The 23631-nt window shown below is 40.6% G+C and overlaps 2 protein-coding genes across 2 annotated transcripts in view; one reads left to right on the top strand and one right to left on the bottom strand.

Annotated features, from left to right (window-relative positions):
- tprn (taperin) overlaps positions 1–20732 on the top strand; it is a 33067-nt gene extending 12335 nt beyond the window's left edge. Inside the window, exons 2-4 of the mRNA XM_008289048.1 lie at positions 12290–12491; positions 15195–15322; positions 17472–20732. Of these exons, the coding sequence (XP_008287270.1) occupies positions 12290–12491; positions 15195–15322; positions 17472–17534 (393 nt within the window). The 3' untranslated portion in view covers positions 17535–20732. The remainder of the gene's footprint in view (positions 1–12289; positions 12492–15194; positions 15323–17471) is intronic.
- A 65-nt stretch (positions 20733–20797) lies between these two features.
- On the bottom strand, positions 20798–23622 carry ssna1 (Sjogren syndrome nuclear autoantigen 1). The gene is made up of 3 exons (XM_008289049.1): positions 23331–23622; positions 21989–22188; positions 20798–21046 (listed from the first exon to the last, which is right to left on the bottom strand). Exons 1-3 carry the CDS (start codon positions 23380–23382, stop codon positions 20954–20956), a joined length of 345 nt encoding a protein of 114 aa, XP_008287271.1. The 5' UTR covers positions 23383–23622; the 3' UTR covers positions 20798–20953.
- Between the last annotated feature and the right edge of the window lie 9 nt (positions 23623–23631).

A 23631-nucleotide genomic window follows, 5' to 3' on the forward strand; every position in this document is an offset into this window, starting at 1 on the left:
CAGTGTCGGCCAATAGCGGCCATGTTTGTACGTGTTTAAGAGTTAATGCACATAATGGGAGATAAAACAACTTTTCCGAATAAGTTCAGACGTAATTAACTTCTTAAACACTACTTAGAATTTGCAAAAGCAACTCCTGACTTCTCTCCATTTTTCTTTCATAGACGGCCAAAGTTGGTTTGCTTCTTCTTATTAGATTTTTTTTTTTGTGCGACATTTTAAAACTTTGCTTCAAACTTGCTTGACAGGACTACCGATGTACAGCATCTGTGTGAAGCCGATAATGTGGCTGAACCAGGTTTTTATAGGACTGGAGACGATGTAAACAGATCTCGGTTAACATCCGGGCATATTTGTGGTTAATTTACTGGTTTAACGAGCTGCCATCAGTCAAAAAGACGGTTTTAGAGCTCTGGGAACTTGTGTTTTTCCTTTTTCAACAGACGCTCTGCCTCGTGTCTTTGTGTTAAACAGTCGGGAATAAAAGTGATTTGTTTAATACCTCAAACTGCAAATGGAAATTTACCCCAAATGTGTGAGGAAGCTACCATTATTTTTATCTTATTTTTATAAAAGGTTGGTTTAAGTTGGCCAGGTCGCTGTTTTTGCTGGTTTGTTAGCTTTCGTAATCCTAGCCTGGTTAACAGTTGTGGTGGATCTTTGGCAACTTTGCCTCAAATTAGCAGCAAAGTCATATTTTCATGTCCAGATTAGGTTTGTTTCAAACTTGAGGTGGACTTTTAATGAACTTTTAGGAAGCGTGTCACTGAAACAGATGATTATTCCTGCTCACGTTCACACCTACGACAGATTAAAATCCTGCCAAACCAACCAAGAAAACCCCTCGAGTGCCTATAGAACTACATAAAATATGAATTTGCTGCAAACCTGTCGTACGTTTTGGCCAGAGGTCGGCTTCAGGTTTGCCTCAGGTCTAATTTGCACATGAAAGCGTGACCTTGCTTCGACCTTCCAGCTGCTGCCAGAGTTCAACTACGACTACCTGCGAGAAACCATCACTGCCAGAAACCCTATCTGAGGCAAACATACAGTGAATTGGCAAACACGACTCAAAGTTTAGTCTCCTGAACGAGCAAACTGTGTTGGCAGACCACCAGTGAACGTGTTCTCCAGTAGTGAACGCTTAACTGCCAGAGTGTTGCTGGAAGTTCGCCATCGTGGACAAACTTGTGGCACCATTTTCCTAATTTAATCTGCTGTTCTTACCTTATCCAACATTTACCTCGACTGCATTAGCTGCTGTGTTTACGAGGCTGTAAGTAGAACTGGGTCATTTGTTCTGCCTGCATGTGATCAACAGGCTGGCTTTAATGATGCAGAACTTTGGCCTTTCACATTTTCATTGCGTTGCTTTTGTCCCGGATGTTCACATGACTCAGCTTTTTTTTTTTTTTTGCCTTTGTGACGTCTTCTTGCTGCGCTCACTCGAAACTGTGTCGATCAGTGACGGTTCAGTGAAACAATGGACTTATTATTATCGCTGGAAACCCAACTCAGCCCCCAGGGGCCTTCCTGAATATGAACCTGTGAATATAAACTTTACACAAATCATCTCTAGGACCATTTAAATCTTTACAGGAGTCAACCAACACAAACACGGGTGTTTATCTCACCTGTTGCATTATATGATACTAGTGCATGTCAAAAACATAGAAAATCTTGCAAGAAGTTTATTATTGTCCATTTTGGAAAGTAGAAAAATGAATATATTCTTGACTCATTACATGTAAAGTGAAATATTTCAAGCATTTTTTCTATTTTAATTTTAAAAATATGGCAGTTTCATGGCCATTCTTGGTAAAGGAGCCCCAACTCAAGTATTGAGTGTAGAAATAAACATATTTTTCAGAAGTTCTGCATGGTAAATCCAACTTTTGTTGATCTTAGGAAGTATTTTGATAATTTGAGACACTGGATTTGTGATTTTCATGCGTCAAAAAAGGCCTGAAATGTCTCTCTTTATGTGTAGTAAATATAGAACATGGAAATTTTTTTTACTGTATTCTAATATTGTGAGAGTATTATGTCATATTAACAGTTGGATTTAAGTTGCATATAAATCCTCCCTGGAAAAATCTCCTTTAGTTTACTGGATCCTGCCCCATCCTTTCTCTTTATTGTGGCCTCCCAGACACGCCCGGCCATCAGAAGTGAACTTTTATGTATTAAACGCTGCAACAATGACAGCGTGTGTGTGTGCAGGGAGTAGATCTGCTGATAGGTTTCGATCTCCACCCTGCTGGTGTCGCCTTACAGATGGAGTTTGTGCATTTATGCCATTGTGTGCTGCGTCACTGGTTCCCAGATGGGATGAATAATGATTGAAACGGGGCTCGTCGCAGCAGACGGGTTTGGTAAATGAGTCCTTTCTCATTTCTTCTTATCAGCTGGATCCGACGCTGATAGCCAAGAGGAGGCTACAAAGGGCAAACTATTGCAACACGCAGTCTTGAGACGGCAGTGTCAGTGTAAACACACGTTTTCAGGTTTGGCGCCGGCCGATCTGCAGCCTCCCACGCAGCTCGAGTGTATCAGAGACGCTGAAACGTTTCCAACTCGACACTGATTCCACCTCATATGTGAAACCGACACAAGTGTGTTTCCTGACCTGGATCTGCTTCAGATTACAGCTGCTGCTTGTTGGTTTTGTTTCTTCGGTAGGCGTGTTCTGATCTGACCTTTCACTGAAATGTTCCAGCAGCCTAAAGGTCTGATATCAGGGTCAGAGCTGGGCTTGAATCTCTGCATCTGACAAGCTGTTTGCTTCTTCTGGAAGCTGTTCGGAGGTAATCTGCTGCTGAGGCGTGTGTCATTCAGCAAATCACTCTTAATCGTGTATTAGAGGTGCGATCGCTGCATTGTAGCAACAGAAGATAGTGATTTAATTTCACAGAGAGAACTATCCAGGCACATGTGATCGAATCATTAGTGAAAATTAATAAATTATTATTGTGCTCTGTGTTGGAATAGATGTTGCATATTTGCACCAAAATCTCAAATAGTTAATAAAAAGGGCATTTAGTGAATCTTTGAAGGACACATTTAGCCAAAAACATGTCTCATTGTGTTGTGGGAGGCACCAAGCATCTCCTCCTGCTCCGTATTTAAAGGATCTGTTCACCAAAATGAACACGGTTTGAGTTCATTTTGTCCACGTTTTGGCTGCAGGGTGGCTCGGTGGTTAGCATCGTTGCCTCGCAGCAAGAAGGTCGCTGGTTTGCGTGATGGTGAGGACACCTGGGATCTTTCTGTGTGGAGTCTCCATGTTCTCCCCGTGCAGCGTGGGTTCTCTCCGGGAGTGTGCTTGGTTGTCTGTCTCTAAGTGTAGCCCTGTGATAGACTGGTGACCTGTCCAGGTGAACCTGCCTTCACCCTGAGTCAGCTGGGATAGACTCCAGCCGACCCTAGTGAGGATTAAGGGGTGTATAGATAATGGATGAATGGATGGATTGTCCACGTTCTGAGATATCTGCTTTAAGATTTCCACCTCAGCAACGTTTTAAGACGTATTCAGGTCATTTGCATGAGTAAAAGTACCGTTATATTAATGTAAAAGCACTCTAGAAGAAGTAAAAGTCTTCATGTAAGGTACACAAGTTGCAAAACGGTTCTAACTGTGTTGCCTCTGACTGACGTAGTATTATTGTTCTTAGTGAAGCATCAGTGTGTCAGCAGCTTGTTCCTGCTGAAGCTGCTGCAGGCGAAGCGGCTTTATTTACTTAAGAATCAGGATCAGCTTTACTGAACAACTAAGCACATACGTACGCACACGTATGAGGAATTTGACTGGAAACACACGTATGTAAACAAGTGCAGCAGAACAATGAAAGGAGAAAGTGTTTCACTGTGCGCAGCTTTAAGTGCAGATTCAGATGGTACAGGAATGACTACAGGCTTATTTATCCGTGACGTAAATCAAAGTTCCGACCCAGTTTTTGGTGAGATGTTGGCTCAGTTGAACATTTTCTGTAACAAAACCATCCCAAGAGGGAAACATCACCATTAAACGTGGACGTTTTTTGGGTTATTTGTCACTATTTTTGTGCTAAACTGCACCAAATACATCACATTTGACTATACATAGATGAAGCTGCTTTTTTCTGGCTTATCCCAAACTTCTTGTCAGGATTTTTATTGTGTTGGTGCAGCTGGTGAAGGTTCTTTAGTGAGACGGGCTGATGAATGTACAAAATGTAGGACGCAGTAAAAATCAGACGTTTGTGTCCCTGCATGTGTTTCTATAGTTCACATTCAGGTCGTTCCATCTCACATCATCAACATTTTAGATTAATTTCTGCTCTGATTTGTAGCATAAAGTGTTGATATTGATAAAGACATTTGTGAAATTTCAACTCGATAAATCAAGCATTTTCCAAGATAACATGTTTTTTTTTAATTGCTTGTAGACCCATTTTAGGCACGTTTTTTTTGTTATTTGAGGCTGTTTAAACAACAATATCTCAGACACTGTTAAAGATAAATGCCTAAAATTTTCACTATTATTTCTCATCACGTCATTGAATCTGCATCTACAATACTGAACAAGTAGCTCAAATAATCTCTGATTATGAGTGAGTTGAAATATGAAAAAATGAAGCCGTATTTTGAGCACATATTAAGAAAGAAACCAATGACACAGAAGTCAGCTTGTGATATTTTCTGAACCACACATAGCTGCATGTCACAATAACACAAAACTAATCACATAGAACAGTTTTAATATGAAATACTTTAGATTAAGTTTAAATCTGTACCACAAAAGCTAAAATATTAGTAGATAGTTTGATCCAAGTAGAGTTCTGGTGTTTCACAAATGGCTCTCCAATCATAATTAAGATTTTATTTAACTAAGGACGTGTTTTTAATTTTTATTGTGGCCCCTACTTGATAAATCACGCTAAGATCTCTCATCTACCATTCTAAACATCCATAGTTCGTGACATAAAAGGTTTCCAGTCAGTCAGAGACGATGGAGCATCAGATCTGAGGCTGACTAAACCAGCAGTGATTTAAACCACCAGCACAGTGGACAGCTTCAACACACGCTTCCTTCAGGTGCACGTCGGCTTTGTTATCCCGTTAATGCAGCTGCAGCTCAGCTCCTCGCCGGGTTCATTGTGGTGCTGTTCTAATATTATCTACCTGCTGCAGATTAGCTCTAATCGGGCACCTGGTCAGACGCAGCAGCTCCGGTCTGTTTGACGTGCCGCCGTAGCTGCAGCGTTTCTGCTCTTTCCGAGCAGGTGCACGGTGAAAGCACACACCCGGTAACACCACGGCAACACACTGGAGCTGCAGCTTTTGTGTCGCCGCGGCTCGGCTCAGTCCGGCCGGCGCTGTTCGTTCAGCAGGAACCGCTTTTCCACCAAACGAGGACACGGCATGCTGGGTGGCCTGGAAACCAGTTCCTGGCTCGGCTCCCATCTCGCCCGTTGGCGCATTCATCAAGACATAATCTCATCTGCCGGCTCGCCTCGTCCTCTCCGCCGTTACTTCTTTCCTTTTGTGTGCTTCATAAAAACATGCAAACAACCAAGAAAACACACGGAACAAAATGCTGTTGACTCAGCGTCTCCCCCTGTGAGGAGCCTCGGTCTGGCAGGAGCTCCACTCTCCAAATCAGTTTTATTTCAAACTCAGCTTCAAAAACTCTTTTTTTTCCTCCAGAGCAAGCGAGAAAAAAAATCTGCCACACTTCCTGAACAGGCTGATTGTGTCGCAAGGATTTTTTATTTCTTCTTTCCTTCCTATTTCTGCCTGTGGTTTCATATAAAACGTAAAAGAGCCGTTTCCTCTTTATCTTTTTATTACATGATGTAGTTCTTCATGCGTGAGAAGATTCTCATCATTTCTCAGTGTTGGATGATGAGGAAAAGCCTCCCAGGTTTCTTTATAGACACTTAGTTTGACTCTCAGGGTTCTTTTTTCTGTCCAGTTCCTCACATTGTGCCACGTTTTTAACCTTTTGCATATTCAGTGCAGATCAATAAGTAGATTTTCTTGTCGTGTATGCACTTTTGCTCTAAAGTTCAGCTTTAAGACCCACATAGCAATTTTTAAAGGCCGCTTAGAAGCATCTAGTTAGTTGTTCTGCCCTAAAAACAACCATGAAAGAGGGTCTAGAGGGTCGGTTCTTGCAGCCAGAACATGCACAAAGGTTCAGGCCGCCTTAAAAGAAGATCGGTGCAAGTAAAAGTACCGCAGCTTCCCAGATTGCCTTCCAAAACTCTCTTTTTCTTTACACCAGTGATGATGTACGGCACATAAATCTTAAAATTAAACAGAGATGTGAAGGTGCCTGATCTTCAGATGAAATAAACTCCAAAGAACTGCAGCATTAGATATCTGTTTTGGATGAATCTTCTAAAAATAACCTGCTCTCTGTGTTGTTTTTAAGTGAAGAAACAGAGACAAACGATCGTCTTCTCACACACGCGTACAGTCGCAAATAAAATCTACAACAAAACTGGAATAATAAGTCAGCGTCCAGTCGAAGCTGCAGCGTCCTGAATAGAAGCGACAGCGGGCCTGATCTGGGCCTCAGTTGGCTCGACACACAGCCCGAGGACACAAGACGAATCACTTCTGCCTCCGTGATGCAGGATTTCATCACAGAAAAACGAGACCCGAAACGACTATCTGCAGAGAAGCTCCCCGAATAAACAGCCCCGGTTACTTTGGGATCTTTATTAAGTTGCGACAGGGTTTCCAGCGCCGCAGCTCGAATGTAAAGTGGCTGCAGACGAGTCTCGTCTAACGGGAGTCTCATGTGAGCCGCAGACAAAAAGAAAAGTGAAAGAGTGAAAGAGGAAGCGAGCCCAGCGGCAAGCCTGATTTATTGATGGGACTCGCTTTTGGCATCCAGAGACTTCCTCTAAGACAGGATGCCAGTTTAGCAGATTTAACACAGGAACTAAAAAAAAAAAAAAAAAAGGAGAAGAGTTTTTGAGGCTAAAAATAGAGGATGTCTGGGACTGTGGGGCTTTTTTAAGGTGGTAACTCAGTGTTAAGGCTGTATGTATATTCAGGAGATGATGGACAGCGTGGATCGTCCTGTCACTGCTGCTGAATGCTAATATTTACTCCCGGCTGTCTGGAGGAAAAACGTGAAAATATACTTATGTTTAGTTGAGAATGACAACATCTGTGTGTTTTTGAGCAGATTTGCTGCTTGAGTTTGTTCGGTGTTGACGTGTAGATGCAGTGACCTTTTCTTTGAGCATTTTTATCTTTTATTTGCTTCTTGATACACTCAGACCATCTTTATACACCTACCATCTGAATTTAATTTGAAACCTTAAGATATTGATGTAAAACGAAGATTAAACTAAGTATAAGCAAAGTGTAAGATAGGATGAAATGAAAAACTTTATTAATCTAGAAGGAAAGTCTAGATGTTGCTCAGAAAAAAACAAAATGACATAATTAATGCAGTGCCTAATTGAGAAGCGTTTAGGGTATCAGCAAAATCCTTTCCGTCCTATGGATCAACACCTTGAGCTCTTGTTCGTGTTCCTCGACCCATTTCTGAGCAGGTTCTGCAGCATGGCAGCGATGTTGTCGTGCTGCAATTGGAGGGTGTTTGGTTTGCAGTAGGTGTTTAGGTGGATGGTACATGTCAAACCCATAAGTGCCAAAACCCAAGATTTACATTGGTTTTAACTGGTTGGTTGGACCAGTGATCCTGAACCTTAAAGCAGTATTTCTGAGTCTTACAATCTTCATATTTAATCTATGGGTGCTGTTTTTTAACCTATGCACCATCAATTAAACCTCTCACCCTGAACTTGTAGACTAAAGATCCACTTTTTCTTCTACAATCCTTAATTCTCGTCTGAAGTTTGTAGACTTGCGAGCTGAGTTCGTTTTCTGTTGAACTTTGTCATTGTTTGAAAACGTTCTACCCTTCTTGATGATTTCTAGACCCTCACTGTTACTCTGTAGATCCACATCTGCACATATTTGTCTTCAATCTTGAGAATTGTGGGCTCAAACTACAAACTTCATCTTTGTCCAGAACCCCTAAAGTCTCATCTTAGAACAGCCATCAGTTGGACGCTGAACCCCAATCTTTAGAATGTTGTCCTTTTAATCTTTAAGTTTTTGCCATAAATCTGTAGTTTGAACCTTGTTTTATCCATAAACCTGAATCTGAAGCCTTTTGTCATCATATCAGAGACTGGTTGTTACGTATGCTGTATGGTCAACGTGACATTTTATTCCCTTTTTGGATAAAAGAGAAGGAGAATATGAAGGAGATTTTTTTCGGTGCACTCTGAGGGTCATGCTTCATTTACGATGTTTTTTGTCTGTAATGACTAAAATCAGCTGCATGTTCTGACTTTCCAGCAACCTGTCCTTTTTGGGACCGCTGCCATCTTTTATTACGTGTTTCATGCCATTAACCTCGGTGTAACGACGGAGCTGGATAATTCAGGAGTCATAGAGGACGTTGGAAAAAAGCGTGACATTGGGAGGTGGAGGTTAAACTGAACGGTCTTCCTGGAGGCGGACGTGGAGCCGCTGCTGGCTCGTGGCCTTGTGATGGAGATTAGTTCAGATTTAGATCAGAGTGGATGGAGCCAGGTACAGTACGTTAAGAGCAGTCAGCTGACCGCCTCGGGGGGGAAGACACGGACTAACCTCCCGTTTTATGTGTATCGGCTGGGATCTCCATGGCAACTCTGGAGGAGAAAATAAAACCTTTTTCACAACGCCTACATGTGGCCAGAGCACATAAATAGTAACTTATTATGAACCGTTTACGGTCTTTGTGTCGTTTTCAAACTAGAACTCAGCGCTGAGGGAGAGCTGCAGGAGGTTTGGAATAGGAGGAAACATGGGTTTGTCTTTGCTGATGTTGAAACCAACAAGGAGTCGCATGTTGCAGCTGTTGAGTTTTAACAGGTTGTTTGGAATTTTGTGCAACACGATGATCAAGCCTGTTGACTTTTGTCCTCCTGAATCTGTACACTGTGGTCTGAAAACGTCATGATTTCTAGACCGTCATTACTGCTCTGTAGATCCACATCTGGAATCTGCACTTACTCATCTTTAATTTTGACAAAACTGGACTCAATTTACAAACTGAATCTTTGTCCAGAAGCTTTAAACCTCCATCTTAGAGCAGCTGACGTCTGACATGAATCTGGAAACCTCTTTCTAAACACCAGGATGCTGAACCTGAGTTTTTCGAGTTTTGTTTTGTTCTTTGGATTGTTGTCAAAAATGTGACGCTTAAACCTATCGATTAATGGGTTTTTCTTTGCTTATGTTGATGCAAGACGTAAAGAAACGCTCCTATATTGTGCAGAAAGCACCAACAAGCAGTCACAGCTGTTGAGTTTTAACAGGTTGTTTGGAATTTTGTGCAGCACAGATAAACAAGCCTGTTGACTTTTGTCCTCCTGAATCTTGGGATCTCTAAATTGTTTGAACATTTCATGACTGCTAGACCATCATTACTGCTCTGTAGTTCCACATCTGAAATCTGTGGTTATTTGTCTTTAATTCTGAGGACACTGGACTCAATTTACAAACTGAATCTTTGTCCAGAACCTATAAACTCTCATTTCTTTCTGGCATGAAACCTTTTTCTAAACACCATCGGTTGGACGCTGAACCAGAGTCTTGAGAGTTTTGTACTTTCTATCTTTGGATTATTGTCATAAATGTGTAGCTTTAACCTCGTTTTATCTATAATCTATTTAAAAATGTGTTTTTCTTTGCATATGTTGATGCAACTTAGAGAAACATTTCTGTAATAAGCAGAAATCTGTCAACTTAAAACTAGAACTCAGCGCTGAAACAGAGCTGCAGGAGGCAACTGTTTAAAATGGGTTTTTCTTTGCATATGTGGATGCAGGACGTAAAGAAACGTTCCTGTAATGAGCAGAAAGCAACCAACAAGGAGTCTGAATCTGTATCTACATGCTTTAATACATTTTTAATCTTTTGGATTAGTGTCAAAAATGTGTATCTATTGAAAAATGGGTTTTTGTGGATGCAAGATATTTTTAAAAAAACATTCGTATTATATGCAGAGAGCAACAAAAACAGGAGTCGCATGTTGCAGCTGTTGAGTTTGGACAGGTAGTGACTTCTCAGAGTACCTTTGAGAATAAAACCACCTTCCTGCCTGGTGCAGCAAAGTGCGAGGGGCTCGTCTCACCCCGCGTTGCCAAACAGACGGTGGAAAAAAATCCCCCAAAAAACGCTTGGAGTCGATCAATCCCAAGCTCCTGCGAGGCCGCCACCTGTCCCACTTAGAGAACATGCAGCCGCAACATCAACAAGCTGCAGCTGCCTCCCCGAGATTCCCCAATTAAAAGCTCCGCTGAATAAGTCATGAGGCGGTCGGCGCTGGTCGGGCCTGAACGGGCTTTACTGTGGTGTCAGCAAGAGGCCGGGACGTGAGATAATGTGCAGCAATAAGGAAGTAATAACCTGTAAACTGGGCTCACGAGGTGCAGGAGCGGTGAGTCGGAGAGGATATCTGACGCTCCGGAGCCTCGGCTGGTGGCTGTAAAGTTTGGCCTCTTCAGGAAACGGTGGGAGGGCTGATGTCTGGGTCAACAAATCAGGGCTGGAAACCAAGAAATGTTAAGGCTAAAAACTAACTTTTGTTTTAATGTGATTATAAAATATATAATTTAAGCTTTTAAACGGGAATCATCTCCAAAATTTACACTAAAACTGTGACTAAATTTAGATTTGAATAGAAAACTTGATCAGAAAACTTGACAAATATGAATAAAATGTTTTCAGTTTTCATATTTCGTGATCTTTGTTCATGAGTGGAGTTTGCTCAGTTGCCACGGAGACAGCTCAGGTGTCGTCATGGTTTTGATATGAACCAAACATTTTAACGGCCAAAAGAATTTATGACTTTATCATCGTTTGAACTTGGTCCCAGAAGTACACAGAGATTTAATCAAAGGTTCTCCGTTATGTTTTCTTGTAAACAAAAACACCAACTTATACAAAAAAATTTTAAATCCAACTTTTTGTTTTTACATCCACGTCTTTCCTGTGCAACATCTGATTTTCACTGCATAATTATCGTGGCCAAAATAATTCACAATATCAATATTATTGTAATATCTGTGGAGAATTTAAGATAAGATAAACTTTATTGATCCCTCACCGGAAATTCACGTTACAGCAGCTGGATATAAATGAATATAAGATAGAGAAGTACAATAAAGATAGGAATTAAGATATAATAAAGACGATATTCACCTTTCACATGTACTTAAGTTGATGTAGAGGATGTCTTGAAATCCCACAGTAGAGCTTGACTGCAGTTATTCATGATCCCCAGAGGATGATTCATCCTAACATCCATTCATCACTCTGTGGAGTTGTTCTCACCACAACCCAACAAAATAATTCAGTCGAATGTTTCAGCTCTTTCCTCTTGTTCAATAAATTGTGCATCTTCTAGCACTATTGTCATGAGATTTACTGAGCACATCCATGCTCCTCAGAGGATGAGCCCCCTGAGATGGAAATGAATCCAAATCAGCTGAATCAAACAATAAATTAACATTTTCGACTTCCCATGAGAGGATGTCTTGAAATCCAACAGCTCGATTTACCTTCACTGCAGGTGTTCATGATCCCCAGAGGATGGTTCACACTAACTTTTATTCATCACTTTGCAGAGTTGATCTTGTTTGTTCGCCACAAATAAACAAAATAACTCAGTCAAACTGATAGGTAACTATGTTTATTGCGTGTTTTGTATGTTGCTCCTTTGTTGGACCATGAACGTTGCTGGTGTTGGTTTATTTAGCTTCTGTATATTATTACCATGATGTCATTTTTGAACTCCTTTAATAATAGTTATTGTCAGAACTGGTACATGTTCTACATTCATGCACCAAAACCTTGCTGCAGACTTGAAAAATGTGTCTTATTTCCTTTTCCTTTTTTGCCAACAAGCTAGATTTGTAAAAAATTCAATATTCAGTCCAAATCATTAGCAGGCAACAGCCAAGTTTACCGACGACAGCCAACATTTGCTGGCATTTGGCCGCTGCCTGGTGTTATTTTCCTTATCGCAGCGCCAGTAGAGTGCAAATAAAATATGGCGGCAGGCGAAACAGTGTCTTTACAACGCGGGCGGAATAATTATTTCATTTACCCTCTGGTGCTGTCTGTAGCATCGTCGTCTCTGTGATTTTTCCTCATTAATTTTAGGGAAAACATGAGTTGAGCAACACGTCAAAGATGATCACGAAAACGTTTTTGTTTTGTTTTTTAGCTCAAGATCTCCTTCAACGAGTCGAGTCTGCACAGCACGTACGAGTATCCGTCGGAGAGCAGCGTGTGGGACAGCGGCGACGAGGACGACGACGACAAGCAAGACGGGAAGCTGTCGGACGAACAGCCGAGCATGGTGGGACGAATCCACATCCCCCGGCCCAGCTTCACTGGCTCGCCGACCCACGGCAACAACGGCAACGGTGAGACCACGAAAACACACAAAGTCACAGAACTACCAGCTGAAAATTAGCTGTTCTTTGTCCAACACTTTGGTCCCAACATCTCAACCGCTATCGGTCACTCTGGCTGTGAAATGTTCTGCTGCTATTCATGGTCCCCAGAGGAAGATGCCTCAAAACATTTAAGGTCTCCTGGACCTTTCAGCTGAAACATTAAATCTAAATTCTTTTAAAAGAAGGTATCTTTAAATCAATTGGCTCATCTCAGTCAAGCTTCACTGCAGATATTCATGGTCCCCAGAGAAAGACTCTTAAAAACTGTAACGCCTCTCAGACCTTTCAGCTGAATCAAACATTAGATCAACATTCCTACTCATCCATCAGGAAATATCTTGAAATCTAATGACTCAGCTCAGTTTTAGCTTAACTGCAGATATTCATGATCCCCAGAGGATGATTCCTAATGGGCTGAACAGAGAATAGCCACATATGACTTCCTCAATTTTCTACTGAAGCAACCATGAGGTCTTTTTTTCTCTTATTAATTAAATTCTGCATCTTCTGGTGGTATTGTAATTGAATTCACTGAGTACATTCATGTCCCTCAGATGATAAACCCTTTTCACTGTAAATGAGCTTTCCTCTGTGGCTAATGGAAATGGAAATGCATCAAACATTAATTCAAAATTTCTACCCGTCTATAACTACAACCCGCCAAAATCCAAAAATACGCACTTTGCAGTAGCATCAAACAGAGAAGAGCAGTCATTTAATGTACTGAGCACATTCATGCCCCTCAGAGGATGAACCCCTTTCCATGCTCTATAAGCTTTTCTCAATGAATGGAAATGAAACTAAATCAGCTGAATCAAACATTAACTTAAAATTTCTACTTGTCCATAACAAAATGTCTTGAACTGTAATGGCTCAGCTTAGTTTAGCTTTAGATATTCATGATCCCCAGAGGATAATTCTTAATATCCCTAACATCCATTCATCACTCTGTTGATCTTGTTTTGTTTGTGTTTTATTTTCCTCATATTATGGTGACCAGCAACCAGTCTTCCCTTTTCTTCTGGCAGCATTGTTATATTCACTGAGCACATTCAGGCCCCTCAGAGGATGAACCCTTTCCATGCTCCATGATCTTCCCTGAGTGGATAGAAAACAATCCAGATCATGTAATAAAGTGTATTTATGTCATTTGTGGAAAAGCAAAAACCACAACTTGTGTTTAAGGAGATAAATACAACAAAACACGTAATAAAATAAACTGAAAACAGACGTATGTTTTGAGAAATAATGACCCAAATGTTGATAAAGAGGTGGATCAATAGTGCATAAAACTGCATTTTAATCAGAGACTGTGAAGATTAAAGTTATTCACATCTTATTTCAGTATTAAACTGCACCCAGCGGTATTTAAATGTACATTTTTAAAAAGGGAACTCCTCCAGTTCTTTGACTGATGAAGTGAAAATCTATTTTTCTCACCGTGTTGTCAGCATTTTCCCATCACGGACAACTGATGACAAAGTAAAACGAGGACGGAGGCAGCAGTTTTGAATTAACTCGGTGTAAATGATGCAACTCCTGAAGTGTTTTATGGCTCGTATGTGCAAAAACGAAAGAAAAATGTTGGTGAAAGGTGAGAATCGGGTTGAGGAAGGAGGAATCTGTTATTTTTCAATCAGTTTACACAAGGAGGTCCGGCTCTGTCCACTTTATAACGTATCAGTCAAGCTGAGGCGGAGTCGCAGAGGTGTGGAGCCGATTTTGTTGATGTGTTCTCGTCTTTTATAGAGAGCTGAGCGATTATTTTCACAGATATCACGATGTGAGTCATGATTTTAGCAGGGATAGTCATTTTTGCGTTTCTTTTCCACTGGAAAAAAAAAAGTTAAAATGATTGATGATGTGATATTTGCCGCAGTCTGAACCAAATGAACGTGTGAAAGATGTGATTTATAGGCCGAAGCATCTCTGTAGTACCGGAATATTTCATTTATATGAGTATTTTATGACACGTTTCACCTTTTATCAAAAAGTTGCAGCTTCTGCGATTTAGGTTTTCATAATATTTCGACTGATTGTTGTCGCCGTAGCTCTTTTTCAGTGAGCTTAAAAGTTACAGCCATGGTTTCTGTTTCCCTTTCTGCATTTGTCATAGAAAATGCACATAAAAGCTGCTGGTTTTTAAAGAATATGCAGAAATGATTAAGTAGATTGAGTTAAATAAAAGCTGAATTTGAAGGGAATACGTGAAAACTTCCAGAGACTAAAAGAAGGAATCTGAGTTGTACAAAAAAAATTAAGAAAATAATAGAAAATTAGCTTTTCGGCAATTGCAAAACTGTTCGATCGGGTTGTTGCTTCTTTATTACAACAGCTTCAGGAGCTTCATTTGTATGGAACAAACATAACTGAGCAGGAAGCAATAAGTTTGACGGCAGAGACACCTGCTGGTCAAACTGGTAACTACATCTCAGGGCAACGGACTCGCAACTATGTCCTCAAAAATATTATAAATATAATATTTTAAAGTTTATATGATATTGAAAATTACTCACAAGTCTCATCAATGTGTATATTTTATTATTTAAGCAACAAACAAAGGGTAGAAAGACATTTAACGGTCCTATGATTAAAACGACTGAAGGTAATGACACAACATTGGGAACACTTGGCGGATAAAGAGGTGACCAACGTCCTGTTTCCCTGCAGATCTTTCCAGCTACATTCCCAAGCACTCGGTGGACTTCAGCGCCTGGCAGGAACACAAACACGACGACGGCGTTTACCAGGACGACACCAGCAGCTCCCAGCAGACGCAGATGACGGAGGACGTCATGGTGAGAATAAAAAAACAAAAAAACAAAAGAAACACGCCCGTTAGTCAAACTCAAAGCTGAACACACAGTTTGCGTTTCCGAGCGGAGCAGCAGATGTGGCTTGTTTTGTACAGAAAAAACAGTCACACAGTCCAAAAATAATGACAATTACAGTGACATAAATCAGAGAGAAGCAGCATTTTATACATCTGAGGTCACTTTTTAGATCTTTTTCCTTTAATTATGGACGTATTGTTGATTATATATAGTGTCTTTAATTGTGCAGCTCTAAATTGAGGCTAAACTCGCTGTTATGTTGCAGTTTTCTGTTGTTTTGTTGAACTTTGGGTGATAATTTTTCATCTAACTGGCAGCATGGACCCTTAAACTAAGGGGCCACTTTATTCAGTGCATTTGAAAACCTGAACTGTTCAGATTTGGAAGCATCACAGTATGTTCAGAGCTGTTTCTAATATTCTGTAAGAATGTAAAAGGAGATAACCGCCAGGAGTTTTGGAAAACCCAGACCTGAATCACACATTTCCGACAACGTCAGCAAAAACTGAGCAATGTGTGAGATTAGAAAAAGTAGAATTTATGGTTTTATAGGCGGCACAGGTGTGTGATTAAAGTGTGTGATTCAGCCTTAACGGTAAATGCAAGAAGGACTAAATCATTTTACATTTCCTCGTCAATCACAGCAGAACAGGAGGGCTTTAATCAACGTTTTTAGTATAATTACAGCAGGGGTGTCGAACTCTGGTCCTTGAGGGCCACAATCCTGCATGTTGTAGATGTTTCCTTCTTCCATCACACCTGATTCAAATGATCAGCTCATCATCATCAAGCTCTGCAGAAGCCTGATAACGATCCTGATCATTTGAATCAGGTGTGTTGGAAGAGGAAACATTTAAAACATGCAGGATTGTGGCCCTCGAGGACCAGAGTTCGACACCCCTGATTTACAGGGTTCCTACAAACTACAGAGTAACATTTCTGTCATTTCTAGCTCTGAATAAGCACAGAACAAACCAAAAAAAGAGCTTAGAAAGATATTGTTTCCCTATCGTTGCTCCTATTCTCTTCTCTAAAATATGAAACTCCAAATTTCTAAATAATAAACTGCCTATAGTACGCCAGCTGTGCAGCAGACTTCTTATAACTGAACCAAATCCACACATCTGAAATTAGTCTGAAAGAAAAATATTTAAACACTTTTAAACTGTGTGTATACACAGACACACAACTAACAAAATATGAACAAAATACAAACAGAGAAATAAACTGACTAGAATTTCTGCTTGAGAAAAGGCAGAACAGGCACATTGAAAATTAAGTTATGTTTTTGCAACTTACTTCTAAAAACACACAAAAAAAGTCCACAAAATATGGGAGGAACAATGACATACATCTTTAGAAATAATTATTAAACCACAACAGAATTATATCATAGAGGCTCAATAATTTAAGAATGGAAAAAAAAGTCAGAATAATTAAATAAATGTACTACATTACGTTAAAAAATATGATTTTTTGAAACTGTACAAGTAAAAAAAAAAAAAAAACTCTAAGAAGCCAGTGGCCACGCTGGTCTAGTAATCGTTTTAAAGCTGTGTATATTTACTAGTGTATATCATTTATTCACTATATTAAGGGGAAATAATATGATTGTAGGTGGCATCTGTGTTTAAATAAAAAGCTGTGCACTGAACTTACCACGGTCTTGATTTCATGATTGATTCATGAGAGCAAAAATAATCCTAGAACAGAACCTACATGTTAAAAAGTTAAGTTTCAACATGATTTATTCTCACAATGTGCAGCTCTTTGTACTCGGATGTCAAAAAATATACATAGAAGTCTGAGAAAATGTGCAGTTTTGCCACAGAGGATGTGTAGGACCCTGTAATTATGTTCTTTCTGGCTTTTATTGGTGCATCAACAACAGAGAAACCTTCTGAAGTGGAGCATACAATAGACAATAGTGGCAAAAAGTCAGAAGTACACACACAAAGAAAGATGGAAACAAAAAGTCAATGAGGAATCAAAGCCAACACACACATGATCAACAAAAAACAGCAGTAAAAGTGATGAAAACATACAGTTCAGATAAAGATGATTGCTTTTTGCTGGTGTCTGATGGTTTCCTGATCGTGTGCTTCCTCCTCAGCTCACGCCGGCCGACAGCTCCTCTCTGTCCGACTACAGCAGCGAACCGGCGCTCTACTTCTGATCGCCGCCACCCGTCAGCTGTACAGTAGCATCCCACCGGCGGGACCGGACCGGCCGCCCGGGACCCGAGCTGCCTCCACCTCCACACTCCAGCCGACCTAGAAGCACATCTTCCTGATCCGACAAAAAAAACGAAGGAAAACTTGTTTTTTTTTTTTGCTCGTTCGTTTCGTTCTCGGCTGATTTCCTGCCACGGTACCACGACTCGCCACGTTCGTCCAACCTGCATATCAAAGAGCGGAGGAGCTTCTGGACGGCCGCTCATCCACCCCTCGAGCTGAAGAAAAGCAGCTGGACTGTCTTTCCGAAACGCCCTCCGATTCCTCGACAGTTGATCTGTCTCCCGAGACGTCTTTCCTGCTTCCTTCGCGGATTCGTTTCAGGTTTTTCAGGAAGCCGCCGGTGTGGAGTTCAGCGTTGGCATGGAAACATGTTATTAGGACCAGGAAGTAGATCGACGACAAAACACAAAAACCAACAAACAAACAAAAAAACGGTGAAAGGGTGCCACATTGTAGATTTATTTCCTCTTTTTTGTTGTTGTTTTTGTACCTGCATGTTTTGATTTCGGCCTCCGTTGGTTTCCTCTTTTACTGTAAAGCTTCTGTATGCCTTTTTAGTTTTTGTACGATTTTTTTTCTGGCGAACTATGCTGTATCGAAGCTGCTGGACTTTTTTTGTTTTTTTTTTTCTTTGGTAGAAGAAGTGTTTAACGGCAAGCAAACTTCAACAACATATGCACCCGGGTGGGAGGATCTCCGTCAATCAGTAGCAGCTCTTTTTAATAAATGCTTGAAAAAAGTGACCTTGGCCAATAACGTCTGTACGTCCACGTGGCTGGTGAGGAATCATCACACTGTAGAATGTTTCTGTATATCCTCTAATCGACCTTTTTCTCTGGCTTCTCGTGTATTTATTCCTGCTTAAAGTTGAAGTTTGCATGTCTGAAACCTGCTCATGTACAAAACAAAACAAAAAATATTTCCAGATATTTTGCCGGTGTGGAAGGAATCAATTTTTTTTTTTTTGTTCGTTGTTGTTTTTCCAGTCGGACCTCATGTACTTTGACATTCCACGGAGAAGGAACTCGGTCCATTGAAGGCAAAAATGATCACGTGTTTGTGAGAACGAATGCAAGATGTGTGTGTTTGGGAGACTTGATGTAATTTCTTTTATTATTAAGGGTTTTTTTTATATATATATGCAAGAATGCACCACATTTCCAGATTTTTTTTTTATTTTTTTTTTACTCATAATGCCAACTGATTAAAGTGTTGCTGTAAAGGCCTCACATATTCCTTCTTTACACACAGGATCGACCTTTTCTCGGCCAGTATTGTTGTACAGTTTCTCATATTTTCGTAAGATTTATCGTCTTTCTTTTTAAACTTCTCCGATCAGATGAAACTTTGCTCAGAGGTTGTTGTTTTGTTTTTTTCGCTGTTAGGAGATCTTCGTCTTTGTCCGATGAATTTAGGAATTATTTGTATCGTCAGTCAGTCGGGAGTCTTTGGATGTTAAATGTCTTTGCACTGTCATGCTTTTAGCTTTGTTTTGCACCTCGCGAGGAACAACGGGCGACAGAGGAAACGTGCACTTAGAAGAACAAGGAAGCCTGGTTGAAGAGTTTCGTCTCAATTTATCGCCTCTTATCGTAAAACCACTAAGTTTGTAGACGAGGAAGGATTTCCACCCCTCGAGTTTCGAACCAGTTTTCTAGACTAACGTTTTGAAATGGAACTCTTCAGCTGCACACGACGAATGCACTGCCGATGAATGCCATGTCCACTTTTGTTGTTTTGTTTTTTTTTTTACTATTTTTGCCACAGCCTTGCGTTAAAAGTCTTATGATTGTTGGCCTTGTCACTGTGACCAAAATACAGCAGCCCAAGTGCAGTTTGTCCACACAGGTCGAGGGCTTTAACCTCTACAAGAGAAAAATCCCAACTTTTCAATTTTGATATTGTCCCTGTGACCTGATTTGTCACTTTTTGATGCATAGCGGTTTTAAAGAACTGGACATTGTTGCATGTTTTAGCTCATTTACTGCACATACTTCACATTATTGCTGAGTATTTGTAAACTGTGCTTCTGTTCTAGAAGTTTGAATGTATTTTTTAAAGCCACTGCAGACGTCCACTTATTTCAGAGACTGTATGATCATCCAATAGAATCAATTAAGAGCCTCCTGAAAGACTCTTCATGCTTAAACTTGCATCGAATTTAAACTTTTTTGGCTAAAAATTTCATCTAAAACTGGTGAAAAATGTCAATTTGCATCATAATTAGTCAAACAAATGAATGAAAAAATGGAGTTTAAAAGTCAAATCCTCCATTTTTCTTATCCAAGGCAGTTTTTTTTCTATCCAGCATCCTTTGGTTTTGCTGAATGAGGCTTGTAATCAGACAAGATTACAAATCTGATCAAGCACTATGAAGGCAATCCCAGTAAGTATTAAAAGTTCGACATGGAAGCTTTTCAGGTTCATCTAAACTAGGTTACATTATCGCACACTTGCTGCTTTCTACATTATCATAAAGTGAGGAAATGAATGAAAACCAGTGGCAGCTTGAAACAGAAGGAAAACATGCATCTGAAAACAGCACAAATGTGAAGTATGCATGATTAAGGAGCTGAGACATTTCTCGATGTTCTTTACGTTTCTAAACCAATCCCTGCTCAGACCTGCTGTGGAGTCGTGGCTAACGGTCACATGACTCGCCTCCATCTGTGGTAACCGCCGCCTTCGTTGACCAAAACTTCCCCGAAAGACGCCTCCGGCTCTTTGCGGGAACCTTTTTTTTTTCTCGCTCTCTAGTCTTTCTGAGAACCGAAGGACCAAAGAGGCAGAATGAACTGTGGGAAACTTCACTGATCGTCTTAAATGACCACCAGCATTTCTGAAGGCCATTACCGTGGACGCTGGGACGTTCCGGATGCTTCCGGAGCGTCTCTCGCCGCCAGTGTTTTTCCCATCTGTCCACTCCTGTTTGCAAAGTGAGCAGTTTGTGTGTCGGCTCTGTGGTAGAAGCTCCTTCATCCTTTACTTTCTCCCTCCTCTGTAAATCTACATCGCAGCAGATGTGCTTACTGTAAAGTTATTGTCAATGATTTTTGGGCAAGTTAAAAAAAGAGAAAAAAAAAAAGTGATGTCATACTTGTACAAATGAAGCTCAATAAATAGAAGACTTGAACAAATCTAAGTGCTGTTTATGTGTCATTCAATGCTGGAAGAACACTATTTTAGAGGATCAGACAACAGATAAATCTTAAGAAATGCATTTATTGAACAAAGAACCTTACAAATAAACAACCAAATATAATACAAATAGTCCAGAGGTGGGTATAAACTGTTACAAAGTGCCGAGTCAAGTGTGCTGCTGTGGTCAGAAGAAGAGTTCAGTGACCTTTAATCCATGCTAGTGCTCCTTCCTGCGAGGCTCTGTGGCTTTACTGAGGTTTCCTGCTTCCTGCTTCAGGACGCTCAGCAGAGACTGGGAGCTCTCCAAGATCTGGATGAGGGGATAAAGCACATTAAATATAAAGTCTAGATAGCAAGAGGCAGCGGCAGTGTGGAGTGTGCTGTAGAGGTAATTTAAAAGGGGGTGACGGTGCCGTTTGTTGTTTTTTAATCAGAGCAGCTCAGGAGTGTTTGTTTGCAGTGATTAGTGAACAAACGGGGAGTTCAGGGTCAGTGGTAGGACGGAGCACAGCCGAGAGAGAATCTCACTGACATCTACAGGACGTTCTACATCATAACAATGTCGTATCAGCAGCTCAGTCAAGCACAAGTCAGAAAAACTGAGTGCCAGCCTGAAACTGTCTTTGTTTTTGCTCCAAATTAATTTGGTGTTTGTGTTTGCTGCAGTAACTCCTTCAAGGAAAACATTCGTGCTCCCATCACTACTGTTGTAGCTTCTTCAAACAGACTCGCAGGATGTTTCAGGATAGACTTTAAGATTTTTCTGTCTGTCTTTAAGACCCTTCATGACCTTTCTTGCAGCTATGGCTCAGGGGGGAAAAAAAAATCTGATTTGTGTCACTGGATAGCAGAAAGCTAATAAACTTAACATTTTACATTAATTTACAATTTAATACAGTATGTGCGAGTGTAGCAGGTTTTCTTTTCCCTTCCCCAACACAAACTGATTAAACTGATTTAATTAAGTGGAACAACCTCTGAACAATCAAAATGTAAAAATAAAATAAAGATTTTCACATACCAACTAGGAGAGAATCCAGACTTAAACTTAGCTACAGTTGATAGCTACAATTGTCTCCAAAGCTAACTTTCATTGAAAATCCTTCATTAATATGATTAATAAAGCCCTTACTAGGACAAAGAAGTCGCCTTTTCTGACATCCTCAACTAAAGGTCTAAAAAGGGTCCCTTCATTAGTTTATTTCAGTGTTGCTGAGTGTAAATCATATTTTACAGCACAGTAGACACACACCTTGGTGTACGCAGCCTCTGTCTCTGCGATGGTTCGGTCGAAGGTGGCTCGAGCGGCGCGTCTTTGTGAGAGGCTTTTAGTGACTCGATCCAGCTTCTCTGAGAGGACTCCGATGTCGTGCTGAAGTCGTTCCTTCTCCTCTTCCTCCTGCTGGATCTGACGGTTCAGCTCATCCCGCTTCGAGCACAAATCCTCAATACCTGACGGACACAAAAAGGTTTTATTACATCGGAGCCTCTCTGGATCTGAGACACGATGCTTTGGGGGAAATATCTGACCGGGGCCTTTTGTTGCTAAGAAAAGTTTCGGCTCAGTACTCTTAATAAATTTGTTGGAGCATGTGAGAGACCATCAAGAGTGCAAATGTCACACAAGGAGGACAGTGTGAATTTGTAAAAAGGCTGACACAACTACTGAAGTCCTGGGTCAGATGTGCTGCATGATGCCCATCCTAAACTGTAGCCTTTTTATTGTCTCATTGCACTGTTTCAAATCATGATTTTGGTTACTTCAAAACTGAAAGCTGCACATTGAAGCAGTTAAATGCACATATCAATATCACATTAAGATAAATTGAGCAACAAGACTTCTGCACCACAACCTATCTTAAGCTGTTTCCCACTTAAACCCAACTGCATACAGATTCCAGCAGTTTGAACGATTTCTAACCTTTTAAACTAACTATAAATAGCCTTCAGATGTGCTCTGGTGACCTGCCATACAGCCTATCAGACTAAAAACAGATTAACCTGGACTTGACAGGTGACAAGTTCAACAGCAAGTAGCCTAAGCTGCATTTCTCCTTTATTTTTTTGAGAGGAAACAAGGAAATAAAGTAAAGCTACAGGAAATAACTACAATTTATAACTGTTAGAAGTCGTGTGGTTGCACAAGTTTGACCTGCAGAGGGTCAAAGAGTGATTTCCAGGTGATGGACAGCATAATCTGTGCAGGTTAATCAGATTGTACAGTACTATCCTGTTGGCTGGTACTTAAAAGCAGAACAGAGAAGTTCAGCATCACCAATCTGACAGACTCGATATCTGTGTGGAAAACACTAGAAAAGGGATTTGGGGAAACGTTAACGGTAAGCTTAGATACGAAGCACATTCACAAATAGGATAAATCAGAATAAAATAGATGCTAATGGGAAAAATGTACTAACAGACTAAAAACTGACTAAAATGTGAGCGATCAAGTATATTTATGGCGCAAATATTCAAGTTTTTAGCGCCTATGCTGCTAAAACAGTCTCCTACAGCGACTTATAAGCATCACAATATTTCCTGTGACTAATAATCAGTCAAATTAGTGACCGACAAATGAAAAACAAACGACTTACACTTGACCAGTTCGTTGTTGTAGGTCTGCAGCGCCGCAGCTTGTTGTGTCATTTCGGATTTTAGCTAAACCGCGGCTAACGCTGGAAGCTAGTTATCGGCTAGTTAGCTATCTTGTCTTTCTCACCGAACCGAGCCAGAGTTCGGACTTTCAGCTCAACATTCAATCGCCTCTCTTCAACAATGAGTTTTTTTTAAAAGCGCTGCTCGTACATGGCGGGTTTCCCGGACAACTGAATCGAAGCTATTACCGGGTTTCGCACCGACCTACCGGGCGGTCAGGACGCTTCTTCGCCTGCGACA

This window comes from Stegastes partitus, unplaced genomic scaffold, assembly GCF_000690725.1.
Source record: "Stegastes partitus isolate 25-593 unplaced genomic scaffold, Stegastes_partitus-1.0.2 Scaffold590, whole genome shotgun sequence".
Lineage (NCBI taxonomy): Eukaryota > Metazoa > Chordata > Actinopteri > Pomacentridae > Stegastes > Stegastes partitus.